General features: G+C 48.8%; 1 protein-coding gene across 2 annotated transcripts in view; it reads left to right on the forward strand.

Annotated features, from left to right (window-relative positions):
* znf609a (zinc finger protein 609a) overlaps nt 1–24,839 on the forward strand; it is a 37,708-nt gene extending 12,869 nt beyond the window's left edge. Inside the window, exons 2-10 of one of the 2 annotated variants that reach the window (XM_083973843.1) lie at nt 4,758–5,717; nt 7,993–8,227; nt 10,170–10,257; nt 11,358–12,696; nt 16,236–17,306; nt 17,864–18,275; nt 20,934–21,293; nt 22,074–22,152; nt 24,272–24,839. In XM_083973843.1, the coding sequence (XP_083829969.1) occupies nt 4,908–5,717; nt 7,993–8,227; nt 10,170–10,257; nt 11,358–12,696; nt 16,236–17,306; nt 17,864–18,275; nt 20,934–21,293; nt 22,074–22,147 (4,389 nt within the window). In that variant the 5' untranslated portion in view covers nt 4,758–4,907 and the 3' untranslated portion in view covers nt 22,148–22,152; nt 24,272–24,839. The remainder of the gene's footprint in view (nt 1–4,757; nt 5,718–7,992; nt 8,228–10,169; nt 10,258–11,357; nt 12,697–16,235; nt 17,307–17,863; nt 18,276–20,933; nt 21,294–22,073; nt 22,153–24,271) is intronic. The other variant, XM_083973842.1, reaches the window with a different exon arrangement.
* The last annotated feature ends 590 nt before the right edge of the window (nt 24,840–25,429 follow it).

Raw genomic sequence — 25,429 nt, forward strand, 5'->3', positions numbered from 1 at the left:
ATCATGGAGGTATTTGGATGTTTTTTTGTGTGTGTTTTTTTACGAAGAGCTCCGGTGTCCCTTTGCAACCGTTGCATTGAAATTCACTGCTACGCCAAGACCCCCTGTAACTCAGAGAAGGGACGGTGGACTCTGATAATTCTTCCAGCCCTTAGTCAACATGAGGGTGAGCAGATAATGAGCGAAATATCATTCTAGGGTGAACTATCCCTTTAATATCTTGAATGTTCATATCTAGATATAGATACAATATCGATATATCGTTCAGCCCTACCCGCAACCACAACGTGTGTGTTACACTCGCACAAATCTCTGAGAACTGACGCCTTGACTCTGTGTCTCCTCCGTCCTGCAGCAGGAAACAGGTCGTTCTATGGACCGTTCCTAAATAACTCCATGTTGAGTCTCGTTGGCCGGCCTGTCAGGAATAACGCTCCTAGTTCCTGGTTTTCATTTAAGGCTGTTGAAAATGACAGTTGTTGTTGCTCTAGTTTATTTAGTTTAAATGGATAAAGCTGCTTCATATTTAAAACGGCGTTCCCACACGTCCTGGAAAACCTGGAAAGTGGGCGACCAGTTTTCCAGTCACATGTCCTGGAAAACCTTGAGTTTTCCTGGAAGATGATAATGTAAATCAGCTCCCGGTGCTCTGTTTGACTTTTTCAGACCTCACTAAGGATTTCTTCTCCAAAGGAAACTAGAGACTGAGTTTGTAGTGTTTCTAGTTGGATGAGGAGCTTGAGTGTTTCCTCTAGTGACGGATAGAGCAGCAGCTCAGAGCTGGAGCGGCCTGGTTAAACACTAAAACTACAGCTTTACCTTGTTGTTCTATGATAAATAGGGATGGGTACCGAAATTCGGTACTATTTTGGTACCGACCGAATTCCCACCAAAGTACCGAGTATTGATTCACATAAAGTCAATCGGTACCATATTTCGGTACCTGAACGCACCTTCGTCGTGCGTCAGCGAGAGTGCAGTCTGCATGAGTCTCTCCCTCTCTTTCTCTGAAATGAGACGTGGAGAAGCGATGGCTCCAGTCCGTCGTTTTAAATCACTACGTGAAAAACATCCGTCCGTCATTTAACGTGAAGAACGAACTGTTGTGACAATCCGTACCGAAGCGGTCCGGTCCCGAGTCCCGCTTCTCATCACAGCGGCGCCATTCGAGTCCTCGTCACGTAATGAGAGCAGAGCACATCTACACATCTAAACATCTAAACATCTAAACATCTAAACATTTAAACATCTAAACATCTACACATCTAAACGAGGATGAAGTCTCCCACTCTCCTCTCGTCAAAACGTGAAGTCCACATGTTGCAGAGTTTGCAGCAGTTTCAGTTGTTTTTTTTATTTGACAAAGTTTCACACAGAGCTTTCTGAGGCTGTAGGAGTCTCTCCATGTTTCTCCTTTTCTCACAGTAAAAACTGACATTTTCTCAGACAAGACGATACAGTCTCATAAACTTTTTTTTTTTTTTTCATTGAATGACTATTCCATTATATGAAAATCATTGCCCATCCCTAAAACATAAAATACTCTTAAAGGGATAGTTCAACATTTTGGCAAATTGGCCCATTGCCATAATCGCTATAGTCATAGCAGTAGGTTCGTTACCTTTATTCGTCGGTGTAAGCTATTTTTAGAACGGAGGAGCGGAGCGGCAGGCTGTTCAGAGCTACACTATGGAGGCTCATTATGGGATTTCTTGGTTTCCCTCATCAAACTCATCAAATACAAAATCCCAAAACTCCAAAACGCTTTCGTGGACAAGTTGTGACCTGCACAATCACCACGCTATGAGATAATAATAGAACGTTACCAGACAGAGTTGTTTTAGAGGGAAATTCATGCAAAACCGCTGATGCGCGTTGCCTTCAGGGACAGTTTTTCAGCAAGCAGACTCTGTATTTACCTCAAACGGCTCCGTTTCGTAACGTTCTATTATTATCTCATAGCGTGGTGATTGTGCAGGTCACAACTTGTCCACGAAAGCGTTTTGGGATTTTGTATTTGATGAGTTTGATGAGGGAAACCAAGAAATTCCATTAGCCTCCATAGTGTAGCTCTGAACAGCCTGCCGCTCCGCTCCTCCGTTCTAAAAATAGCTTACACCGACAAATAAAGGTAACGAACCTACTGCTATGACTATAGCGATTATGGCAATGGGCCAATTTGCCAAAATGTTGAACTATCCCTTTAAGGGGTAAATATTAAAATTTCAGACGTTTTTATTATTTTTTTTATTTTTTAAATGACCACACACACAAAAAGTACCGAAAACAGGTACCGATTGGTACCGGAATCGGTTCCCAGGTACCGAGTATTGATACCGTATCGATTCAAATGCAAAAGGTACCCATCCCTAATGATAAATGTGTCTTACCTTCTAATCATGTCAGAGGTTATTTCATAGACTGAACGTCTTTACACAGACTTCTGGAGGAGAGAGATGATAAACAGAGAAACAAACTGGTTCAATGTGCAGAATCAGGTTCAACAGGTGAAAAGACACTTCTCCACCGTCTGACTGGGACGAGGGATGTGTTGGTGGAGTTTGGTGTGATATGATGACTAACGTCTGTCAGACCGGAGCAGCTGAAACGTCCTGGAGATGATTTAGAGAGAAGAGGGAACCCAGTAAAGCAGCTCCTCAGTAGTGATGGGATCGGCAGTTCTTTTGACTGTACTGAATCACTAGAATCAGTTCATTAAAATGAGTCGTTCAAAAAATGTGTTCACCGAATCACCCCCCCCCCCCCGAGAAGCAGCAAATATTACTACACGGTGGGTGAACGCGAGTCCTCTGTGCACAGTACACAGGGTTTTTTCAGCATTATAAATTTTGAGACGGCCGCCGCGCTGGAATCTTGATTGAAAATCAATGTAGTTCTATGGAAGCTCAGTGGCGCTGTTTTCAACTCGGTTCAACTCTGTTCAACTCGACCGCAGCAGAAGGGGTGCATTTGGTTTCAGCTCCGGGCCTCATCAGTGAACGCATCACTGAACATTAGGGGTGTCACGATTTTGATTTTTTATCGAAATCGATCGAAATTACGTCACGATCTCGAGCATCGAAGTCAAAGAGAGGATCGATCGACGCCGTATCAGTGCAATCTCGTTTACATTACATTAAGCCGACATCAGGAGAATAATGAGACACGACGGTAAATTAATGAAAATAAAATTATGATAATGTAGCTACAGATATAAATATATTTGTTTCAAAACCTTAGGGGCAATTTTGGCCCCAGGATCATGATTTTTGGGGGCATGTTACCTTTATATTGTAAAGAAATTATTTAAATGTGACCATTAGGGCCTAATGTGATACATTATGGAAATTGCATCACTTATATGTATCCCATCTTTTGAAATAAGATTTACTGTACAAAATTTGATGAATAAAACCAATGATCGTAGACTAGACTAGTCTGAAAATAGCAAAGGCCTCTGTGCTGTAAGAAAAAGAAAAGAAATCGAGAATCGAATCGAATCGTGACCCTAAAATCGAAAATCAAATCAAATCGAGGATTTGGAGAATCGTGACACCCCTACAGAACATGCACCGTTCCCTCGCAATGAGAGTCTCCGCCACCAGATTCACAGGTGATTCAGTGATTCACAGACCACACAGCAGTGTCAGCCTGCACGCTGCTGCTGAGCTCAACGACTGAACTGAGAAAGGAACGAATCAGGTCAGGAAGTGATTTGAGTCAGTACGTTCACTTAAATAATTTGTTCCTTCGAACGAATCACTCGCGAACGGCTCAACACTACCCCTCGGTGTTGAGCTGTCAGTGTGAAAGCAGCTCAGCCCTAGCTCTGAGCAGCCTGCTGCTGCGCTCCGCTGTACTAAAAATAGCTTACACCTACAATTAAAGGTAATGAACCTACTGCTATGACTATAGCAATTATGGCAATGGGCCAATTTGCCAAAATGTTGAACTATCCCTTTAAACTTTACTAAGCAACCAAAAGCGCCTGTCACATTTTTACATTAGTGGTGTGCTTCTGTCATTTAACCAGGAATTGAGTAAACACAGAGCTGATCAGATTTCAAGCACCGTGAATCCCTCTCAGCAGCTTCACTGCTCGATCTGCCTGTCAGTTTGAACGGAGGACTCACCGCCGTGTGGAGAGGAGGGAGGCTGGCGAGACGTGAACTCCCTACCTTGTGTCTAATAAAAGTTAAAAATGCGGTTAAATGTACTGGTATCACACTGCTGCTACGGCAGCTATGGAGTAGAGATCTGGGGCTGGACCGGGGGAGAACTGAGGGCTGAAAGCGGGGAAGCACTGAGAGCGTTCAGGCTGCTTGTTGCTGCCGGTGAAGCAGGTCCGTGCAGCTGATTGGTCAATTCTGATCACATGACACGCAGTGTGCGTGCGGCATTTGAAAAAGTTGAGATATTTGCATCTCGGTGCGCCTCGGACGCGCACGGAAAAAAAGCCACGTCGACGTCGCTTCGGATTTTGCACATTGAAAACGATGGAAACGCTCGCGCAAAAGACGCTCCATGTGAATGGGCCCTAAGACAGTCAAATGGCTCTTTTCCACTACACCAGTTTTTCCCATTAATTAATAATGAAAAAAAAGAGCTGTGTTTCACCATCTCTCATCTCTGTCAGTCACCAGTAAATTAAATTATTAATTTATACTGGTAAAATGTGGACAGGTCGACTCAAAGTATCTGTCATCTGTCATGAATGTAAAGGAAATGTCTCTAACTTTGCGTCTCCTCCTCTGCAGGTCGGCATCATGTGGGGAGCTCGGCGGAGGCGCGGCGTGCAGCCCTGAGGAGGCGTCGCCCTGCGGTCCTGCGGCTGGGAGGAGCGCGGCCCCCCCGCCCCCCCCTCCCCTCCCCCCCCCGCCGCGGCGCTCCGGGACGGCGGGTCTAAGATGTCCCTCAGCAGCGGCCCTGCAGCAGGCGGGAAAGGAGTGGACTCGAACGCGGCGGTGGACACGTACGACAGCGGCGATGAGTGGGATATCGGCGTGGGCAACCTGATCATCGACCTGGACGCCGACCTGGAGAAGGACAAGCTAGAGATGTCGAGCAGCAAGGAAGGGGGCGGGGCCATGGGCGCCGCCGGCGTTCCCCCCGGCAACGCCAACGCTGCCGTGGCGACGCTACCGGACAATATAAAGTTTGTGAGTCCTGTCGCCGCGGCGGCAACGCAGGGCAAAGAGAGCAAATCCAAATCCAAGCGCAGTAAAAACTCTAAGGAGAGCGGCGGCGGCGGCGTGAAGGCGCCCGTTTCCGACGGCAACGCCAAGAAGGAGGGGGGGAAGGAGGCCCCGCCCCCTCCGCCGCAGCAGCCGCCAGCGCCGCCGCAGCAGAACTCCACGCCCACGAAGGGCGGCGCCGACAAGTCCAGCAAACCGCCGCGCACGCCGACCGCCGCCAAGAAGGAGAAGGACGGCGCGGCGGGGAAAACCAAGAAGGAGAAGATGGAGGCGGCGGCGGCGGTGGCGGTGGTTGGCGTGGCAACGGGCGCCGACAAGGAGCCAGTCCTCCCGCTGGGGACGCCACGCGGCTGCAGCGTCGGGGCGTTCGAGTCCCAGGCGCAGCAGCAGCAGCAGAACGCGGAGCTAGCGACGGTGGCGGCCGAGCAGCTGCTGGACCAGGCCGCCGTCGCCATGGTGACGGAGCAGGAGGAAGTGGAGGGCGAGTGTCGGAGTCTGAAGAAGGTCGTCGGAGGAGAGAAGGTGAGAGGACGCGCACACACACACCTTTATTCTGAAAGGGCTTTAATGGAAACATTCACTTTTATTCTGAAGGGGCTTTAATGGAAACATTCACTTTTATTCTGAAGGGGCTTTAATAGAAACATCTGCTTTTATTCTGAAGGGGCTTTAATAGAAACATGAGCTTTTATTCTGAAGAGGCTTTGATAGAAACATGTACCTTTATTCTGAAAGGGCTTTAGTAGAAACATATGCTTTTATTGTGAAGGGGCTTTAATACAAACATGTACCTTTATTCTAAAAGGGCTTTAGTAAAAACATCTGCTTTTATTCTGGAGGAGCTTTAATACAAACATCTGCTTTTATACTGAAGGGGCTTTAATAGAAACATCTGCTTTTATTCTGAAGGGGCTTTTATAGAAACATGAGCTTTTATTCTGAAGGAGCTTTAATAGAAACATGTACCTTTATTGTGAAGGGGCTTTAACAGAAACATCTGCTTTTATTCTGAAGGAGCTTTAATACAAACATTTGTAGTGGTGTCCGAATGTTCAGTGATTTATTAATGTTCACTATAAGTGACTGAATCTATCCCACAATTCACCGCGAAATGTAGTGAACATCCGATGGTCACTAACCGGAGCAAGATATCCCATCATGCATTGCGGTCACGGATGGCCGTTACCACACCGGCCCAGAGCGACTGGTGTAGCTACCAAATAAATGCAAGTAGTGACCGGTGTAGCTACCAAATAAATGCAAGTAGTGACCGGTGTAGCTACCAAATAAATGCAAGTAGTGACCGGTGTAGCTACCAAATAAATGCAGTAGTGACCGGTGTAGCTACCAAATAAATGCAAGTAGTGACCGGTGTAGCTACCAGATAAATGCAAGTAGTGACCGGTGTAGCTACCAAATAAATGCAGTAGTGACCGGTGTAGCTACCAAATAAATGCAAGTAGTGACCGGTGTAGCTACCAAATAAATGCAGTAGTGACCGGTGTAGCTACCAAATAAATGAAGTAGTGACCGGTGTAGCTACCAAATAAATGCAGTAGTGACCGATGTAGCTACCAAATAAATGCAGTAGTGACCGGTGTAGCTACCAAATAAATGAAGTAGTGACCGGTGTAGCTACCAAATAAATGCAGTAGTGCAGCAGCCTCAATAAATGTGTCCAGCTGCCAGAGTTCTCCGGTCGCGGCTTCCACAGACTCTCAAAACAAACGTCGGAGCAAATTTCCTAAAAAGCGTTATAAACTGACCACAGACTCTGGATAGCGAGGCTAATTTCTGTTAGCCCGTCTATGGTGTTTTACATTATACGTTAGCATTAAGCTAGCGGACTTTATGCTTAGTTGTGACACGTTGTTGTGAACGTTGTTTCAAACTATGTGGGTTTGACTGAACATCTTTGGTGCTTAAATATATATATATTACCGCTTAATATATTGCTTTACTCCTCTTTTTATGTTGGTACATCCGTAGGTCTATTCTACACCGGCCGTTACGATCGCGGTCGGAACGTTTTAATTACGCGAAGTAATACGTCATTAACTGTGCGGTGGAGTAGTGTCCGAAAGTGTTTTTTTTATTTGACCAGTGAGTCACTATATTAAATTCACTATATAGTGAGTAGGGAGGAGGGAATGAGGGAGGGATTTCGGACACAACCACATGCTTTTATTCTGAAGGGGCTTTAATAGAAACATCTACCTTTATTCTGAAGGAGCTTTAATAGAAACATCTACCTTTATTCTGAAGGGGCTTTAATAGAAACATCTACCTTTATTCTGAAGGAGCTTTAATAGAAACATCTACCTTTATTCTGAAGGAGCTTTAATAGAAACATCTACCTTTATTCTGAAGGGGCTTTAATAGAAACATCTACCTTTATTCTGAAGGAGCTTTAATAGAAACATCTACTTTTATTCTGAAATAGCTTTAATAGAAACATCTACCTTTATTCTGAAGGAGCTTTAATAGAAACATCTACCTTTATTCTGAAGGAGCTTTAATAGAAACATCTACCTTTATTCTGAAGGAGCTTTAATAGAAACATCTACCTTTATTCTGAAGGAGCTTTAATAGGAACATCTACCTTTATTCTGAAGGAGCTTTAATAGAAACATCTACCTTTATTCTGAAGGGGCTTTAATAGAAACATCTACCTTTATTCTGAAGGAGCTTTAATAGAAACATCTACTTTTATTCTGAAGGAGGCAGAAGAATAATGTATCCAATCACCAACCTGTGGCCATGTGACATCATCAGCGTCTCTCTCTCTCTCCTTCAGATGGAGTCCCCGGTCTCCACGCCGGCCCCGCCCCCCCTCCACCTCCTGGCGCCGGTCGCCAACAGCAACAGCGACAGCATCTCGTCGCCGTGTGAACAGATCATGGTGCGGACGCGCTCGGTGGCGGTGAACACGGCCGACGCGGCGCTCGGCACCGAGCCCGAGTGTCTGGGCCCGTGTGAACCGGGGACCAGCGTCAACCTGGAGGGCATCGTCTGGCAGGAGACCGAGGACGGTGAGCACACACAACAATACACAACAATCCACAATAATACACACACTACACAATGGACACACAATAGTGACGGACGAGAATTTCACTATATATATCTACTTTTTCATGTCACTATATCACCGTTTAGACTAATCTGATGTTTGTAAAGTCTATAAAACCAATTATTGAACAAACATTACTATTTATGTGTGCACGTTTCTGTAATTAGTCATGGTTATCATAGATTAGCCGGGCTAACGGTTAGCTACCTGTTTAACTTTAATAACTCAGTGACTCAATAAACGCTCCATGAAAAAATATTTTCTCCAGCGGATATCTGAGTTCCAACATGACTGAGCTAACTGGAGTAGTTTCATGTCGTGTCCGACAACGGGAGGGTTTTAACAGCTGACGTCCTGCTGTTAGCTTAGCTACTGATGTTAGCTTAGCTACCGTTAGCTGTCCCTGTCAGCTGAGCCACTGGTGCTTTCTAGACACTGTGATTCCCCCAAACTGAATAAATACAACACATAGCAACACACAACACACACACAGAAATAGTAATGTTTCTTCAATCATTTCAGATTTGTCTAAACGGTGATAGGGCGTGAAAAATATGAGCTATATAGACCGAATCTCCTTGTTGTTTACATTCTACTTCCGGGTAGAAAACCAGCACGCAATTTGAATGAGAACAGTAGTAACGAACGAGAGTTTAGCTATATATCATATTTTTCACGCCCTATCACCGTTTAGACAAATCTGAAATGATTGAAGAAACATTACTATTTCTGTGTGTGTGTTTTGTGTTGCTATGTGTTGTATTTATTCAGTTTGGGAGAATCACGGTGTCTAGAAAGCATCAGTGGCTCAGCTGACAGGGACAGCTAACGGTAGCTAAGCTAACGGTAGCTAAGCTAACGGCGGTAGCTAAGCTAACAGCAACTAAGCTAATGGCGGTAGCTAAGCTAACGGCAGAAGCTAAGCTAACGGCGGCAGCTAAGCTAACGGCAGCAGCAAAGCTAACGGCGGCAGCTAAGCTAACGGCGGTAGCTAAGCTAACAGCAGGACGTCAGCTGTTAAAACCCTCCCGTTGTGGGACACGACATGAAACTACTCCAGTTAGCTCAGTCATGTTGTAACTCAGATATCCGCTGGAGAAAATATTTTTTCATGTAGCGTTTATTGAGTCACTGAGTTATTAAAGTTAAACAGGTAGCTAACGGTTAGCCCGGCTAATCTCTGATAACCATGATTAATTACAAAACTGTGCACACAGAAATAGTAATGTTTGTCCAATCATTGGTTTTATAAACTTTACAAACATCAGATTAGTCTAAACGGTGATATAGTGACATGAAAAAGTAGATATATATAGCGAAACTCTCGTCCGTCACTATTGTTCTCATGCTGGTTTTCTACCAGGAAGTAGTTGTAAACAACAAGGAGATTCGTCCTATACACTTCACTACAACACAACACTACATAACATGATACACTGCACAACACAATAAAAACAAACTTGTCAGACTGAACTAAACGACTTCACTAACAGGAAGTGAAGGAGTCAGACTTTCACATTAAAACACAGGTTGTTTAGTTTCCTTCAGCTCTGTGTCTCAGAGACTTTTATTCTGAAAGGACAAAAACCATTTCACACACGTAAAACACAACGTTCAACAACCAGACGACTGACGATTAGAAATAACAAGTGAACACACACTCAGGCTGTGTTGATGTGACTGTGAACACACACACACACAGACACACACACAGTCAGTCAGTCAGCGGTGTGTGTTGAGGTGACAGGAAGTTGTTCAGACATCAGTTGGACACTTTGATCGGCTGCGGTCGGCGAAAAGTTTCAGTTCTTCTGAGTCTGAATGTGTGTGAATGTGTGTGAATGTGTGTGTGTTCAAGTCGTTCACATGTAGTGTAACTAACTGTGTGTGTGTGTGTGCAGGCATGCTGGTCGTCAACGTCACCTGGAGGAATAAGACGTACGTGGGAACGCTGCTGGACTGTACGAGACACGACTGGGCCCCACCAAGGTAAAACACACAGACACAACAGACACAACAAACACGCACACATCAATACAACGATCCAATAAAAACAGAGCAGATTTTCAGAATAAAACACTCAGAGCTTTGTTGTGACATCACAAAGTGACAGGAAGTCCTGACGGCTGGTTTTAAGGCTTTAATGGAGCTTTGATAGAAACATCTACCTTTTATTTTGAAGGAGCTTTAATAGAGACATCTACCTTTATTTTGAAGAAGCTTTAATTGAAACATCTACTTTTATTTTGACGGAGCTTTAATAGAAACATCTACCTTTATTTTGAAGGAGCTTTAATAGAGACATCTACCTTTATTTTGAAGAAGCTTTAATTGAAACATCTACTTTTATTTTGACGGAGCTTTAATAGAAACATCTACCTTTATTTTGAAGGAGCTTTAATAGAGACATCTACCTTTATTTTGAAGAAGCTTTAATTGAAACATCTACTTTTATTTTGACGGAGCTTTAATAGAAACATCTACCTTTTATTTTGAAGGAGCTGTAACAGAAATATCTACCTTTATTCTGAAGGAGCTTTAAAGAGAAACTAAACCTTCTGCTGAAAACAAATGTATTCGGGTATTGTTGATTGATTCTGGTCCAACTTTTGACATTTTAGTCTAAATATTTCAATTTGGTGTATTTTGTAGTAAAAATGTAGAGTGACTGCCCTCTATGGGTTGAAACACGGCTACTACAATCGAATTTTTCTATTGGCTGAGATGGAGGCAGATGACGCTTTGGAGGCAGCTTTCGTCACCGCCACCAGCTCCCCGACCAATCAGCACCAGCTGCTGCCTGCCGCTAACGGTTGCTAGGCGCTGCTCTGCTGCGGCTAACAGCTGCTAGCAGCTGCCTGAATGGGAATCGTTAGCGCCGGCCGCGCTAACGATTCCCATTCAGGCAGCGGAGATCCGGGGGTCGGAGAGTGCTCCTGGAGCCCTGCCCATAATCAAGGCATTTTTTGAATTTCCAGCTTAGAGCACGTCATCCAAAACTGAGGGGTTTAGTTGTTAGCTCTTTAATAGAAACATCTACTTGTATTTTGAAGGAGTTTTAACACAAACATCTACCTTTTATTTTGAAGGTTCTGTGAGTCGCCCACCAGCGACGTGGAGATGCGTAGCGGTCGCGGGCGGGGCAAGAGGATGCGTCCCAGCAGCAACACGCCGCTCAACGACAACAGCAACTCCTCCGACAACAAGGGCAGCGGCAGCAGCAAAACACGCGGCGCCGCGGCCAACAGCAAAGGTCGCCGCGGCAGCCAGACGGCGAGCAGCGGCGGCATCGGTGGCGGCGGCGTTGGCGTGGTTGAGGACGCGAAGGCGAGCCCGTCGTCGGCCAAGAGGAAGTCGACCAAACCGACGTCGGACATGGAGCCGACGTCCAGCTCCGAGGACACGAAGGCGTCGAAACGCATGAGAACAAACTCCACCGGCAACGCAGCGGCCGCCGCCGTCCCGCCGCCGCTGCTCCTCGCCGCCGCTGCCGCCACGGCCGCCGCGGGGAAGTCCGACTCGCTGCCGCCGCCGCCGCCACAACTCGACCGCACGTGCCCCTCGCCGGTGCTCATCGACTGCCCGCATCCGAACTGCAACAAGAAATACAAACACATCAACGGGCTGAAGTACCACACGGCGCGGGCGCACAACGACCACGACGACGTCCGCCTCGACCACGACGCCGACAGCGAGTACGGCGCCGACGACGCGACCGCCGCCATGATGCATCATCACCCCGACGCCGCCGGCTGCAACGGCGGCGCCGCCATCTCGCCCGCCCGCTCCACCACGCCTAAAGGACGCGGCTTCGACGCTCCATCGCCGTCGCCGTCGTCATCGTCGTCCTCGACAACGGGGAAGAAGGGGAAGAAGAAAGGCGGCGGCGGCGGTGGGGAGGCGGAGCCTGAGGGGACGGACTGCGGCGGCGGCGAGGACGGGGCGTGTCTGACGGACGAGGCCAGCAACGACGGCATGGACGACAGGAAGGTGAAGAAGATGGCGGGCGGCGGTAAGCCGGATAAACTGACTCAGAAAGGCGTGAAGCCGCCGCGGCCCGGGGCGCCCGCCGCCACCACGGGGACGCCGACACCGTCGCCGTCGCCGTACGCCATGCAGCAGCCGGCGACGTCGCCCGCCCTCGTCCCCGTCCCCAAGAGTCCGCAGCTGAAGAGCACCCAGAGCAAACCGCCGCCGCTCACCGACGCCGCGCTCGCCGCCGCCGCCGCAGCTGCCGCCAAAGACAAGAAGAAGAAGGACAAGAAGAAGCGGGAAGGAGCGGCGGCAGCGAAGGACGGCGACAGTCCGAAGGCGGCGTGCAGGCGGGCGGAGGAGGGGCGAAGTCCGTACTCGGACGACGCGTTGCTCAACGGCTCCTCGGACACGCATCAGAGCCGCTTGGCGAGCATCAAGGCCGAGGCCGACAAGGTTGGTTTGTTTGTTTGTTTGTTTGTTTATTAAAGACTCCCATTAGCAGCTACTCTCCCTGTGGTCTTGATCACTGAAATTATAATACATATTTTCATTAATACATTGACATACAGTACAGGTCAAAAGTTTGGACACACTCAATGCATTTCCTTTATTTTGACTATTTACATTGTAGATTCTCACTGAAATTCCACTAATGAACCCTGACAAGGCACACTGACACCTGTGAAGTGAAAACCATTTCAGGTCAGGTTCACCTCTTGAAGCTCATCAAGAGAATGCCAAGAGTGTGCAAAGCAGTAATCAGAGCAAAGGGTGGCTACTTTGAAGAAACTAGAATTGGTGGGGGCAGAGATAGAGGAGGGAGAGGAAGAAGAAAAGAAGAAAGAGAAGACGTGTTTTCAGTTATTTCACACTTTTTTGTCACATTACTGCGGCCGCTGCACCGATCCGCCTGTCAATCTTGCGCTCCATCCTTCCCCCACTCGTGAACAAGACCCCAAGATACTTAAACTCCTCCACCCGAGGCAGGAACTCTCCCCCAACATGGAGGGTGCAAACCACCTTTTTCCGGTCGAGAACCATGGCCTCGGACTTAGAGGTGCTGATTCTCATCCCAGCTGCTTCACACTCGGCTGCAAACCGCCCCAGTGCATGCTGAAGGTCCTGGCTCGAGGGAGCCAACAAGACCACATCATCTGCAAAAAGCAGAGATGAAATCAAGTGGCTCCCGAACCGTACCCCCTCCGGCACTTGGCTGCGCCTAGAAATTCTGTCCATAAAAATAATGAACAGAACCGGTGACAAAGGGCAGCCCTGCCGGAGTCCAACACGCACCGGGAACAGGTCTGACTTACTGCCGGCCATGCGAACCAAGCTCCTGCTCCGGTCATACAGGGACCGTACAGCCCTCAGCAGAGGGCCTCCGACCCCATACTCCCGGAGCACCTCCCACAGGATGCCACGTGGGACACGGTCGAAAGCCTTCTCCAAGTCCACAAAACACATGTGGACTGGTTGGGCAAACTCCCATGCACCCTCGGGCACCCTGCGGAGGGTGTAGAGCTGGTCCAGCGTTCCACGGCCAGGACGAAAACCGCATTGTTCCTCCTGAATCCGAGGTTCGACTATCGGCCGAATTCTCCTCTCCAGCACCCTGGAATAGACTTTCCCCGGGAGGCTGAGGAGTGTGATCCCCCGGTAGTTGGAACACACCCTCCGGTCCCCCTTTTTGAAGAGAGGGACCACCACCCCGGTCTGCCAGTCCAGAGGCACTGTCCCCGACTGCCACGCGATGCTGCAGAGGCGTGTCAGCCACGACAGCCCCACAACATCCAGAGACTTGAGGTACTCAGGGCGGATCTCATCCACCCCCGGTGCCTTGCCACTGAGGAGCTTCTGAACTACCTCAGTGACTTCAGCTTGGGTGATGAATGAATCAACCTCTGAATCCTCAGCCTCTGCTTCCTCGACGGAAGGCGTGTCAGTGGGATTGAGGAGATCCTCGAAGTATTCCTTCCACCGCCCGACGATATCCCCAGTCGAGGTCAACAGCTCCCCTCCTCCACTGTAAACAGTGTTGGCGGAGCACTGCTTCCCCCTCCTGAGGCGTCGGATGGTTTGCCAGAATTTCCTCGAGGCCGACCGGTAGTCCTCCTCCATGGCCTCCCCGAACTTTTCCCAGACCCGAGTTTTTGCTTCCGCGACCGCCCGGGCTGCCGTCCGCTTGGCCTGCCGGTACCCGTCGGCTGCCTCGGGAGTCCCCCGAGCTAGCCAGGCTCGGTAGGACTCCTTCTTCAGCTTGACGGCATCCCTTACTTCTGGTGTCCACCACCGGGTTCGGGGATTGCCGCTGCGACAAGCGCCGGAGACCTTACGGCCAGTTGACAGCTCAGCCCCTCTCTTCACCCGAGTGTCCAAGACATACGGCCGGAGATCAGATGACACGACTACAAAGTCGATCATTGACCTCCGGCCTAGGGTGTCCTGGTGCCACGTGCACAGATGGACACCCTTATGCCTGAACATGGTGTTCGGTATGGACAAACTGTGACTAGCACAGAGAGTCCAATAACAAAACACCGCTCAGGTTCAGATCGGGGAGGCCGTTCCTCCCAATCACACCTCTCCAGGTAACACTGTCGCTGCCTAGTGAGCGTTGAAGTCCCCCAGTAGAACGATGGAGTCCCCGGTTGGAGCAGCTTCTAGTTCCTCCCAGGGCCTCCAGGAAGGCCGGGTACTCTGCACTGCCGTTCAGCCCGTAGGCTGAGACGACAGTGTGAGACCTATCCCCGACCCGAAGGCGCAGGGAAACCACCCTCTCGTTCAGTGGGGAGAACTCCAACACATGGCGGCTGAGCTGGGGAGCTTTGAGCAAGCCCACACCAGCTCGCCGCCTCTCACCGTGGGCAACTCCAGAGTGGAAGAGAGTCCATCCTCTCTCAAGGAGTTGGTTCCAGAGCCCAGGCTGTGCGTGGAGGTGAGCCCGACTATCTCTAGCCGATACCTCTCAACCTCCCGCACGAGCTCAGGCTCTTTCCCCCCCAGCGAGGTGACGTTCCATGTCCCTAAAGCCAGAGTCGTTGTCCGGGGATTGGGTCGCCGGGGGCCCCCGCCCACGGCTGCCACCAAGAGCACACGGCACCGGCCCCTCATGGTCCTTCCTACGGGTGGTGGGCCTACTGGAAGGCGGGCCCACGTCGCTCCTTCGGGCTGGGCCTGGCCGGGTCCCGTGGGCAGAGACCCGGCCACCAGGCGCTCGCCTGCGAGCCCCGACCCCAGGCCTAGCTCCAGGGTGGGGCCCCGGTGACGCTGATCCGGGCGACGTGAACGTCCTTGATATTGTTCCACTCATAAAGGGGTTTTGGAACCGCTCTTAGTCTGACCCGTCACCTAGGACCTGTTTGCCTTGGGAGACCCTACCAGGGGCATTAAAGCAGAAGTAAGCGATCCGGTCGTTTTGGCTAATGCTGCGTTCCAGGCAGGCTTTTGAAACCGTAAATTACAGCTTCAAGTCACGACTTACGACTTTGTAGCGTTCCAGGCAACCCACTCGTGTTTCTCCGACCTGTTTTACCTGTGAAAGTCACTATAACGTCCACTCGTAACTTCTGACCCGTGAACTCGTACCAGATCGAACTGGTACGAGTTCACAGGTCGGAAAAACACGAGTTACGGGTTGCCTTGAACGCACCATAACAGTCCTCGTCCCTACGTCACCACATTCACGCGCATCCCTTGGCTGCACACACAGCCCTGCATGCCGTTCTCTCTCCTCATTGGATAAAAACTGTAGGATACAAGAAAAGTTTTCTCCTCGGCGCAGAGCAGAGTGACTGACAGACCCGTGTTTTGGTCCAAACACTCTATGTAACAAGCCGGTTTGACTTTGTCGAGTGTAATGGCACAGAATACATGATCGTACAATAAAGATTGGTCGTCCCAAAAAAAAAACAAAATCGGAAAAGAATCGTGATTAATATAAAAATCGATCGAAAATGCCCAATAACTTTACTTCTCTCACTTGTTCTACTAAGGTCTACAGCTTCTCCGACAACGCGCCCTCGCCGTCCATCGGCGGCGGCGGCGGCGGCAGAGGGATGGACGCCACCGCCCTCAACCAGAACGGCGCCGAAAAAACCGAAACCGGCAGCCCCGCCTACTCCGACATCTCCGACGCTGGCGAGGACGGCGGCGAGGCGAGAGCAGCGGCGGCCGCGGCGGCTGCAGCAGCGGCGGCTGCGGCGGCGGACGGCGTGGTGGTGAAGGTGAAGACTGAGCCTGATCAGACGCCACGGGAACGAGAAGGGGGCGGAGCCAAGAAGGCGCTGTTCCCGCCGCGGCCGCCGAGCAAGGAGGCGCCGTTCTACCCGAACTACGACTCGTACTACTCCCCCGGCTACGGCGCCGCGCCGCCGCTGCACGCCGACGGCAGCGAGGTGAAGGTGAAGAAGGAGGAGGAGGAGGCGCCGGTGGAGATGATGAAGCCGGAGCCTCAGGAGGAGCGGCAGCAGCGTGTTGCCGTGGCGGCGGCGTCGGGGGCGGAGCCTCAGCAGCCGTCCGTCATCCAGCGGCCTAACGTGTTCTCGGCGCCGCTCTACTACAACCAGTACTACGTGCCGCCGCCGTACGCCTACGCGGCGCCCGACCAGGCCTACCACGCCCACCTGATGGCGTCCGGCCCCGCCTACCGCCAGCAGCCGCAGCAGCACCACGACGACCGCCATCGCCACGACAACAGGAAGGACAACAACAAGGAGCGCGAGCAGAAGCTGGCGCCGCCCTCGTTGTCCAGAGCGCCGTCCCTCACCGACCTCGGCGCCAAGGGGGCGGGGCTCAACGCCGCCAACGCCAACAAGCAGCCCAAAGAGGCCCCGTTGCCCCTGACGACGACGACGACGCTGCCGCCGCCGCCCTCGGAGCAGGCGAAGTCGGTCATCATGGCGAAGGGGGAGGAGCCTAAAGGCCCCGCCCCGCCCCCCCAGGAGGGGCTGAAGATGAAGCTGAGCGAAGCAGGGCATCATGGGAAGGAGGACGCCGTCGCCAAGGCAACGGGGGCGGAGTCAGGACGGCCGGCCGGCGTCGAGCCGGCGATGTGGTACCGACAGGTAACGACCAATCAACCAATCACTGATCAATGGACCACCTGCACAACGTAGTGTGACGCAAGTTACGGGTTGTTTACTTCTGGTTGTCATCGTTACCATAGCGCTGCTGTATTTAGATTAGCTACATCTAACACGTAACACCACATTTTGCCGTTAGCCGCTCGGCTATTTTTATTTTTTAAATAATAATTATCATTTTTTAATACCTTCTTAATATAACTAACTAGCTGCCCGGCTAGCGGCTAACTAGCCGTTAGCGTAATGAGCCCTTAGCGGCTAACGGCAAAATGCGATCAATAATGATCACAAATGCTTCGACCACTAACCCGTGACTTCGTAACCCGGAAGTGCGTCACACTACATTGTGCAAGTGGTCAATGACTAGAGAACTAGAGAAGATGATCACATGAGTGAGTTTTTATTAAACCTCCTCTTCCCTCTCTCCTTTTTTCTCCTCTTCTCTCTCTCCTCCTCCTCTTGTCTTTCTCCTCCTCTTCTCCTCTTCCCTCTCTCCTCTTTTCTCCTCCTCTTCTCTTTCCCTCCCTCCCCTCCTCCAGGAGCCCGACTCCCGCCTGTGGCCCTACGTCTACCCCCACAAATACTCGGAGGCTCCCAAACCTCAGGAGGAGGAGCGGTGGAAGGAGGAGCGGGAGCGGGAACGAGAGAGGGAGGGGGGCCGGGAGAGGGAGAGGGGGGACAGGAAGCTGAAGGAGGAGCGGCCGCGGCTGCAGAAGGAGGAGGTGAAGGAGGGGGGGGTGGAGGGCAGGACTCAGCTGCCTCTAGAGGAGCACAGAGGAGGAGGAGTAGGGAAGGAGGTGCACCCCCCCCACATGCAGTTCTCCTCTCCGCTGGCGCAGCACCAGGGCTACATGCCCTACATGCACGGCGCCTACGGTTACGGCCAGGGATACGAGCCCAGTCACCCCGGTTACCGAGGGATGCCCTCGGTCATGATGCAGGGATACCCAGGTGAGTCAGGACTATGGTAACTATGGGATGGATCTTCTGGACCAGTCGCTCTCACTGTGTGGCTCCCTCTAGTGGCACGTTAAAGTATCAATGAATTAGATATGAATAACACTAGAGAATGCATTTCCTCAAGGAAATACGCGTGAATGCTGAAAACTGAACGCCATTACTGAAGCAATGCTGCAACGCCTTTTCCCTCTCTCCTCTTTTTCTCCTCCCCTTCCCTCTCTCCTCCTCTTCTCTTTCCCTCTCTCCTTCTTTCTCCTCCTCTCCTCTTTTCTCCTCCTCTTCTCCAGAGGAATCACTCAATTAAATAACACTAGAGAATGCATTTCCTCAAGGAAATACGCGTGAATGCTGAAAACTGAACGCCATTACTGAAGCAATGCTGAATCAGCGGAAGAAATTGTTGAAAGAATTTTCTCTCTCCTCCCCTTATCTCTTTCCCTCTCTCCTCTTTTCTCCTCTTCTTCTCTGCCTTTTCCCTCTCTTCTCTTCTTCTTCTCCTCCTCTTCCCTCTCTCCTCTTTTCTCCTCCTCTTTTCCGGAGGAACGCAGAGGAATCATTCAATTAAATATAAATAACATTAGAGAATGCATTTCCTCAAGGAAATACGTGTGAATGCTGAAAGCTGAACGCCATTACTGAAGCAATGCTGAATAAGAGATAGTTGAAAGAATCTTCCCTCTCTCCTCTTTTCTCCTCTTCTTCTCCTCCTCTTCCCTCTCCTCCTCCTTCTCTTTCTCCTCCTCTTCTCTTTCCCCTCTCTCCTCTCCTTCTTTATCCTCTTTTCTCCTCTTCTCCAGAGGAACGCAGAAGAATCACTGAATTAAATATAAATAACACTAGAGAATGCATTTCCTCAAGGAAATACGTGTGAATGCTGAAAGCTGAACGCCATTACTGAAGCAATGCTGAATGAGCTGAAGAAATTGTTGAAAGAATCTTCTCCTCTTCTCTCTTTCCCTCTCTCCTTTTCTTCTCCTCTTTTCTTCTTCTCCGCCTTTTCCCTCTCTCCTCTTTTTCTCCTCTCCTCTTTCCCTCTCTCCTTCTTTCTCCTCCTCTTCTCCAGAGGAATCATTCAATTAAATAACACTAGAGAATGCATTTCCTCAAGGAAATACGCGTGAATGCTGAAAGCTGAACGCCATTACTGAAGCAATGCTGAATCAGCTGAAGAAATTGTTGAAAGAATTTTCTCTCTCCTCCCCTTCTCTCTTTCCCTCTCTCCTCTTTTCTCCTCCTCTTTTCCGGAGGAACGCAGAGGAATCATTCAATTAAATATAAATAACACTAGAGAATGCTTTTCCTCAAGGAAATACGCGTGAATGCTGAAAACTGAACGCCATTACTGAAGCAATGCTGCAACGCCTTTTCCCTCTCTCCTCTTTTTCTCCTCCCCTTCCCTCTCTCCTCCTCTTCTCTTTCCCTCTCTCCTTCTTTCTCCTCCTCTCCTCTTTTCTCCTCCTCTTCTCCAGAGGAATCACTCAATTAAATAACACTAGAGAATGCATTTCCTCAAGGAAATACGCGTGAATGCTGAAAACTGAACGCCATTACTGAAGCAATGCTGAATCAGCTGAAGAAATTGTTGAAAGAATTTTCTCTCTCCTCCCCTTCTCTCTTTCCCTCTCTCCTCTTTTCTCCTCTTCTTCTCTGCCTTTTCCCTCTCTTCTCTTCTTCTTCTCCTCCTCTTCCCTCTCTCCTCTTTTCTCCTCCTCTTTTCCGGAGGAACGCAGAGGAATCATTCAATTAAATATAAATAACATTAGAGAATGCATTTCCTCAAGGAAATACGTGTGAATGCTGAAAGCTGAACGCCATTACTGAAGCAATGCTGAATAAGAGATAGTTGAAAGAATCTTCCCTCTCTCCTCTTTTCTCCTCTTCTTCTCCTCCTCTTCCCTCTCCTCCCCCTTCTCTTTCTCCTCCTCTTCTCTTTCCCCTCTCTCCTCTCCTTCTTTAATCCTCTTTTCTCCTCTTCTCCAGAGGAACGCAGAGGAATCACTGAATTAAATATAAATAACACTAGAGAATGCATTTCCCCAAGGAAATACGTGTGAATGCTGAAAGCTGAACGCCATTACTGAAGCAATGCTGAATGAGCTGAAGAAATTGTTGAAAGAATCTTCTCCTCTTCTCTCTTTCCCTCTCTCCTTTTCTTCTCCTCTTTTCTTCTTCTCCGCCTTTTCCCTCTCTCCTCTTTTTCTCCTCTCCTCTTTCCCTCTCTCCTTCTTTCTCCTCCTCTTCTCCAGAGGAATCATTCAATTAAATAACACTAGAGAATGCATTTCCTCAAGGAAATATGTGTGAATGCTGAAAGCTGAACGCCATTACTGAAGCAATGCTGAATGAGCTGCAGAAATTGTTGAAAGAATCTTCTCTTCTTTCCCTCTCTCCTTTTCTTCTCCTCTCATTTCTTCTTCTCTGCCTTTTCCCTCTCTCCTCTTCTTCTCCTCCTCCTTCTCTTTCTCCTCCTCCTCTATACCCTGTTATTGTGTACCAAGACCGGTCCCTCACTTTATCGTGTCCCCAGAAACGCTTCCTGTTGTTGGGATGTAGCTGGTTCCTCTGAGCAGCAGCAGCAGCAGCAGCAGTTTCCTGTGTTCCACTCTTGACCGTGTTTGTCCTCTGACCGTGTCTGTCCTCTGTCCTCAGCGTCCTACCTGCCAGCCGGCTACTCCTTCCCCTCGTATGCGGGGGGGAAGATGGGGGGGCCGGGGGAGGAGGAGAGGGAGAAGCCGTCCCGGTCCAGCCCCACGGTGAAGCCGCCCGGCGAGGCCAAAGCTCTGGAGCTGCTGCAGCAGCACGCCAGCCAGTACAAGAGCAAGTCGCCGTCCATCCAGGACGCCAAGGGCTCGCACGACCGGGAGCGGGAGAGAGAGAGAGACCGGGAGAGGGAGAGGGAGAGGGAGGGGGACCGACCCCGATCCTCCCCCTCCCAACGCATCCTGCCCTCCCACCACCACCTGGGATACCCCCTGCTGTCGGGGCAGTACGACCTGTCCTACGCCTCAGGTGAGGGACGGTTCTCAGAGACAGAAACTTTATCTTAGAGAGGAGGTGTGGTCATGACTCTGAGCTCTGATTGGTTGTTACATGACTGAGACGGAATATCTTGGGCCAGTTGTTAATCTGGATAAAAATTATCTGGATTGCATTTCCTCTAGGAAATACGTGTGAATGCTGAAAGCTGAACACCATTACTGAAGCAATGCTGAATAAGCTGAAGAAATTGTTGAAACAATGTTGAAAACTACACTAAAGCTAAAACATAAAACTTATAAGCTAAGAGATGAATGGGGTAAAAGCAGTAGGAATGTTAAAAAGGTAGAAAAATGTAGAAATCCTGCATGTTTAGGTGTAACAGTTGAAGATTTCGTAGAGTTGAAATCTGTAGCTAACCTGAAAGTAAAGAAAACTGATGAAACATTGCTGACAAAGCTGAAGCAATAGCTGAGAATAGATTGAAGGAAGGAATAGAAGGAAATACGGGTGAATGCTGAATGAGCAATGCTGAATACTAAAAAGTTTTGAACAACACAAACTGAAGGTTTGATCCAGATTAAAACCACGACTGGATCACGTGATCTGATCCGATCTCAGAATCCGTTTTTGGTTTTGAAACAACCCATTTTCCAGATTTGATCCGATCCATTATCCAAAATCTGATCGGATTACCTCTTAACACCTGGGCCCAGATGTTTTCAGCAGCTGCAGAAAATCAAGTCAAACGTCTGTATGAAGTGTCGGCCATTTTGGATCTGACCCGTCTCTCTCTCTCTCTGTGTCTCTCAGGTCTCTCGTCCTCAGCCATCGTCGCCAGTCAGCAGGCGTCCGCCCCGTCCATGTACCCCCCCCCACGGAGGTGAGACAGGTGAGACACACTGAATCTCTACCTGTGTGAAACTACAGCACAAAACAAGAAGATGAATCATGTTTAACTAAAGATAATTTTATAAATCTAATAATGACGTATTAAATGGAATGTGCCTTTAAAGCTTATTGCAGATGTGAAACATGACAAATGTACCACATGCTTCTTTTAAATGAAACCATAAAACAGGATCAATAACACGTTGGTTTACATGTTTTTAATGAGTGAACAACACAACGTTGTGCAGGGAGAAAGAAGCGAAGGAAATTATTTATTTTATTTTATTATTATTATTACTATTGTTTTATCTGTATCCTGTTTCCAGGAACACTTGTGACTTCTCATGTTATTGTGTCTTCTGTATGTTGGACCATGTGAGCTGCGTTGCTCTTCTTTCTACTGTTTATAAATGTAAAACAAGAGAATCTGAACTTGGATCAGATGAAGTTTCAGTGTCATCTCCTTTTAAAAAAAAACAACAACTTTTCAGTGGTTTTCTGGCACCTTTGCCTTCGCTGGTCGTGAGTTACACCAACTGTGTTTATAAATAAAGATTTAAATTGCAGAAAAAATGTTGCTCTTCAAAATAAAAGCCCAACAATCCACAAGGAGGCGCTGCAGGACGTGAAAACAACCACAAAACACAGGAGAACGACCGTCTTAGTTAGCCTCACGTCACCAGGCTCTTCAGACAAGCGAAGAGCCTGGTGTCGGTTACCTCCGAATTCGTCTGCATTCTGGTTCCTGTCTGTAGCGGATACCGAAATCACCAAATTCACCTAAATAAAAGTGTTCTCCAACATAAAACTTATAAAATAAACATTAAAGCAGATATCAGTGGAATGTTTTTGTTAATATAAGTCCTAAATAGTCCTATTTTCCGTCAGCAATCACTTACATGAAGTATTTCAGCCTAAACACGAGTCTCTCCGTCACTCTGCTCTGCTGTAACCCGAGGAGAAAATTTTCCTTGTGGGATACAAGTGTTATCCAATGAGGAGAGAGAACGGCATGAAGGGCTGTGTGTGCAGCCAAGGGATGCGCGTGAATGTGGTGACGTAGCACGAGGACCAATTGATGCCTGACAAGGGCGGGGGCTGCTAACTCATGGTGCGTTCAAAGAAACTCGTACTTTGTGTTTTTCCTTCCTGTGAAGTCATACCAGTTCGATCTGGTACGAGTTCACGGGTCGGAAGTTACGAGTGGCCGTTATAGGGAACTTTCACAGACAACAGGATGGTAAAAACACGAGCTACGGGTTACCTGGAACGCCACCAAGTCGTAGTTGTGACTTGAAGCTGTAACTTACGGTTTCAAAAGCCTGCCTTGAACGCAGCATTAGCCGAAACGGCCGTGAAGCTGATATCTGCTTTAACTTGTAATACAATAAAAGCAAAATGTTAACTTAATGGCTCGGGGACTTTCTTGTAAATTATATTCCTTAAAGCAGAAGTAAGCGATCCGGTCGTTTTCGCTAATGCTGCGTTCCAGGCAGGCTTTTGAAATCGTAAATTACAGCTTCAAGTCACAACTTACGACTTTGTAGCGTTCCAGGCAACCCACTCGTGTTTCTCCGACCTGTTTTACTGGTGAAAGTCACTATAACGGCCACTCGTAACTTCTGACCTGTGAAGTCGTACCAGATCAAACTGGTACGACTTCACGGTCGGAGAAATACGAGTTTCCTTGAACGCACCATAACAGTCCTCGTCGCTACGTCACCACATTCACGGCGTTCCTTGGCTGCACACACAGCCCTGCATGCCGTTCTCTCTCCTCATTGGATAAAAACTGTAGGATACGATAAATGTTTTCTCTTCGGCTCAGAGCAGAGCAGAGGGACTGAGAGACCCGTGTTTCAGTCCAAACACTCTATGTAAGTGATTGCTGTCGGAAGATATAACTATTTAAGACTTATATTAACACAAATATATCACTCACTTCTGCTTTAAATTAAAGAGTTTTACCGCATTTTATTAGCTCGGTGCTTTTATTTTGAAGGAAAGGTCTGTCTCTCTCGCCCTGGTTCTGTTTCCTACCAAAACAACGAGTCAACGGCCCCAGACTAGTCTTAGTGGACATTCCTCTCTAACCAATCGTGTCCTCTTGTCCTCCACAGGCACAACCCCTGATTGGCTGACGTCCCCCCCGGCCCTCCCCCTCCTCCTCCCTCCTCTCACCTGGAGTCATGTGACTGGATCACATGATGAGACGTTTCTGCTGCAGCATCAGTTCAATGGTGTCGCTGCGTTGGCTTCCTCTGCCTGGACGCCTGGACCGGACCAAACCGGATTAGACCGGTCCTGGTCCAGACCACCGAGGTCAGAGTGGACGTGGGCGGAGCCTCAGAGACGCTGCAGGAGGAGGAGGAGGAGGAGGAGGAGGAAGAGGAGGAGCAGCTGTGACTCCACTAATTAAAAAAACAAACACTGTGGACGGACCAATCAGAGCGCAGCGTTCAGACTGACTGACTGGCCCCTCCCCCCTCCTCCTCCTCAGTGTGTAGCTGTACTGTATCTGTGTATGTGTGTGTGTGTGTGCGTGTGTGTGTGTAAATACTGTACAGAGGAATTATTTTAAAGAGCCTGTTGAAGCTGTTTCCTACTCTTCTTTGTCTGTAGCCTCTGTTTTTCTACTGTTGTTGATCTGATATTAAACCTGTAGCTGGTGAACGACGCTCCACTCGACTCGACTCACATCCTCAATAATCACTCGTCAATCATCTAATCCACTTTGTTCATACAGCACATTCACCACAACATTACATACTAGACATAGACATGGAGCACGAAACGGTTCAGAAACAATGAGAAATGAGGATTAAAAATAGAGATTTTTTTATTTTTTTTAACCCTCCTGTTGTCCTACTGGATCAAATTGATCCAATATGTTCCCTTCCTTCCTTTCTCCCTTCCTTTTTTCCTTCCTTCCTTCATCTGTCCTTCTGCTTCCTTCCTTGACCTAATCTGTTCCTTCCCTCCATTTTTCTTTCCTTCCTCTTTCCCTTCCTTCAGTCCTTCCTTCCTTTGTTCCCTTCGTCCTTTCTTCTTCGTCCTTCCTTTTTTGATCCAATTGACCCAATCTGTTCCCTCCCTCCATCTTTCTTTCCTTCCTTCTTTCCACATTCATTTTCCCCTTACTTCCTTCCTTGTTTCCTTCCCTTCGTCCTTACTTCTTCCTTCCTTTTTGACCCAATCTGTTCCCTCCCTCCATCTATCTTACCTTCCCGTTTCCCTTCCTTCTCTCCTCCCATCTCTCCCTTCGTCCTTCCTGCCTT

This window comes from Trachurus trachurus (genome assembly GCF_905171665.1).
Source record: "Trachurus trachurus genome assembly, chromosome: 6".
Lineage (NCBI taxonomy): Eukaryota > Metazoa > Chordata > Actinopteri > Carangiformes > Carangidae > Trachurus > Trachurus trachurus.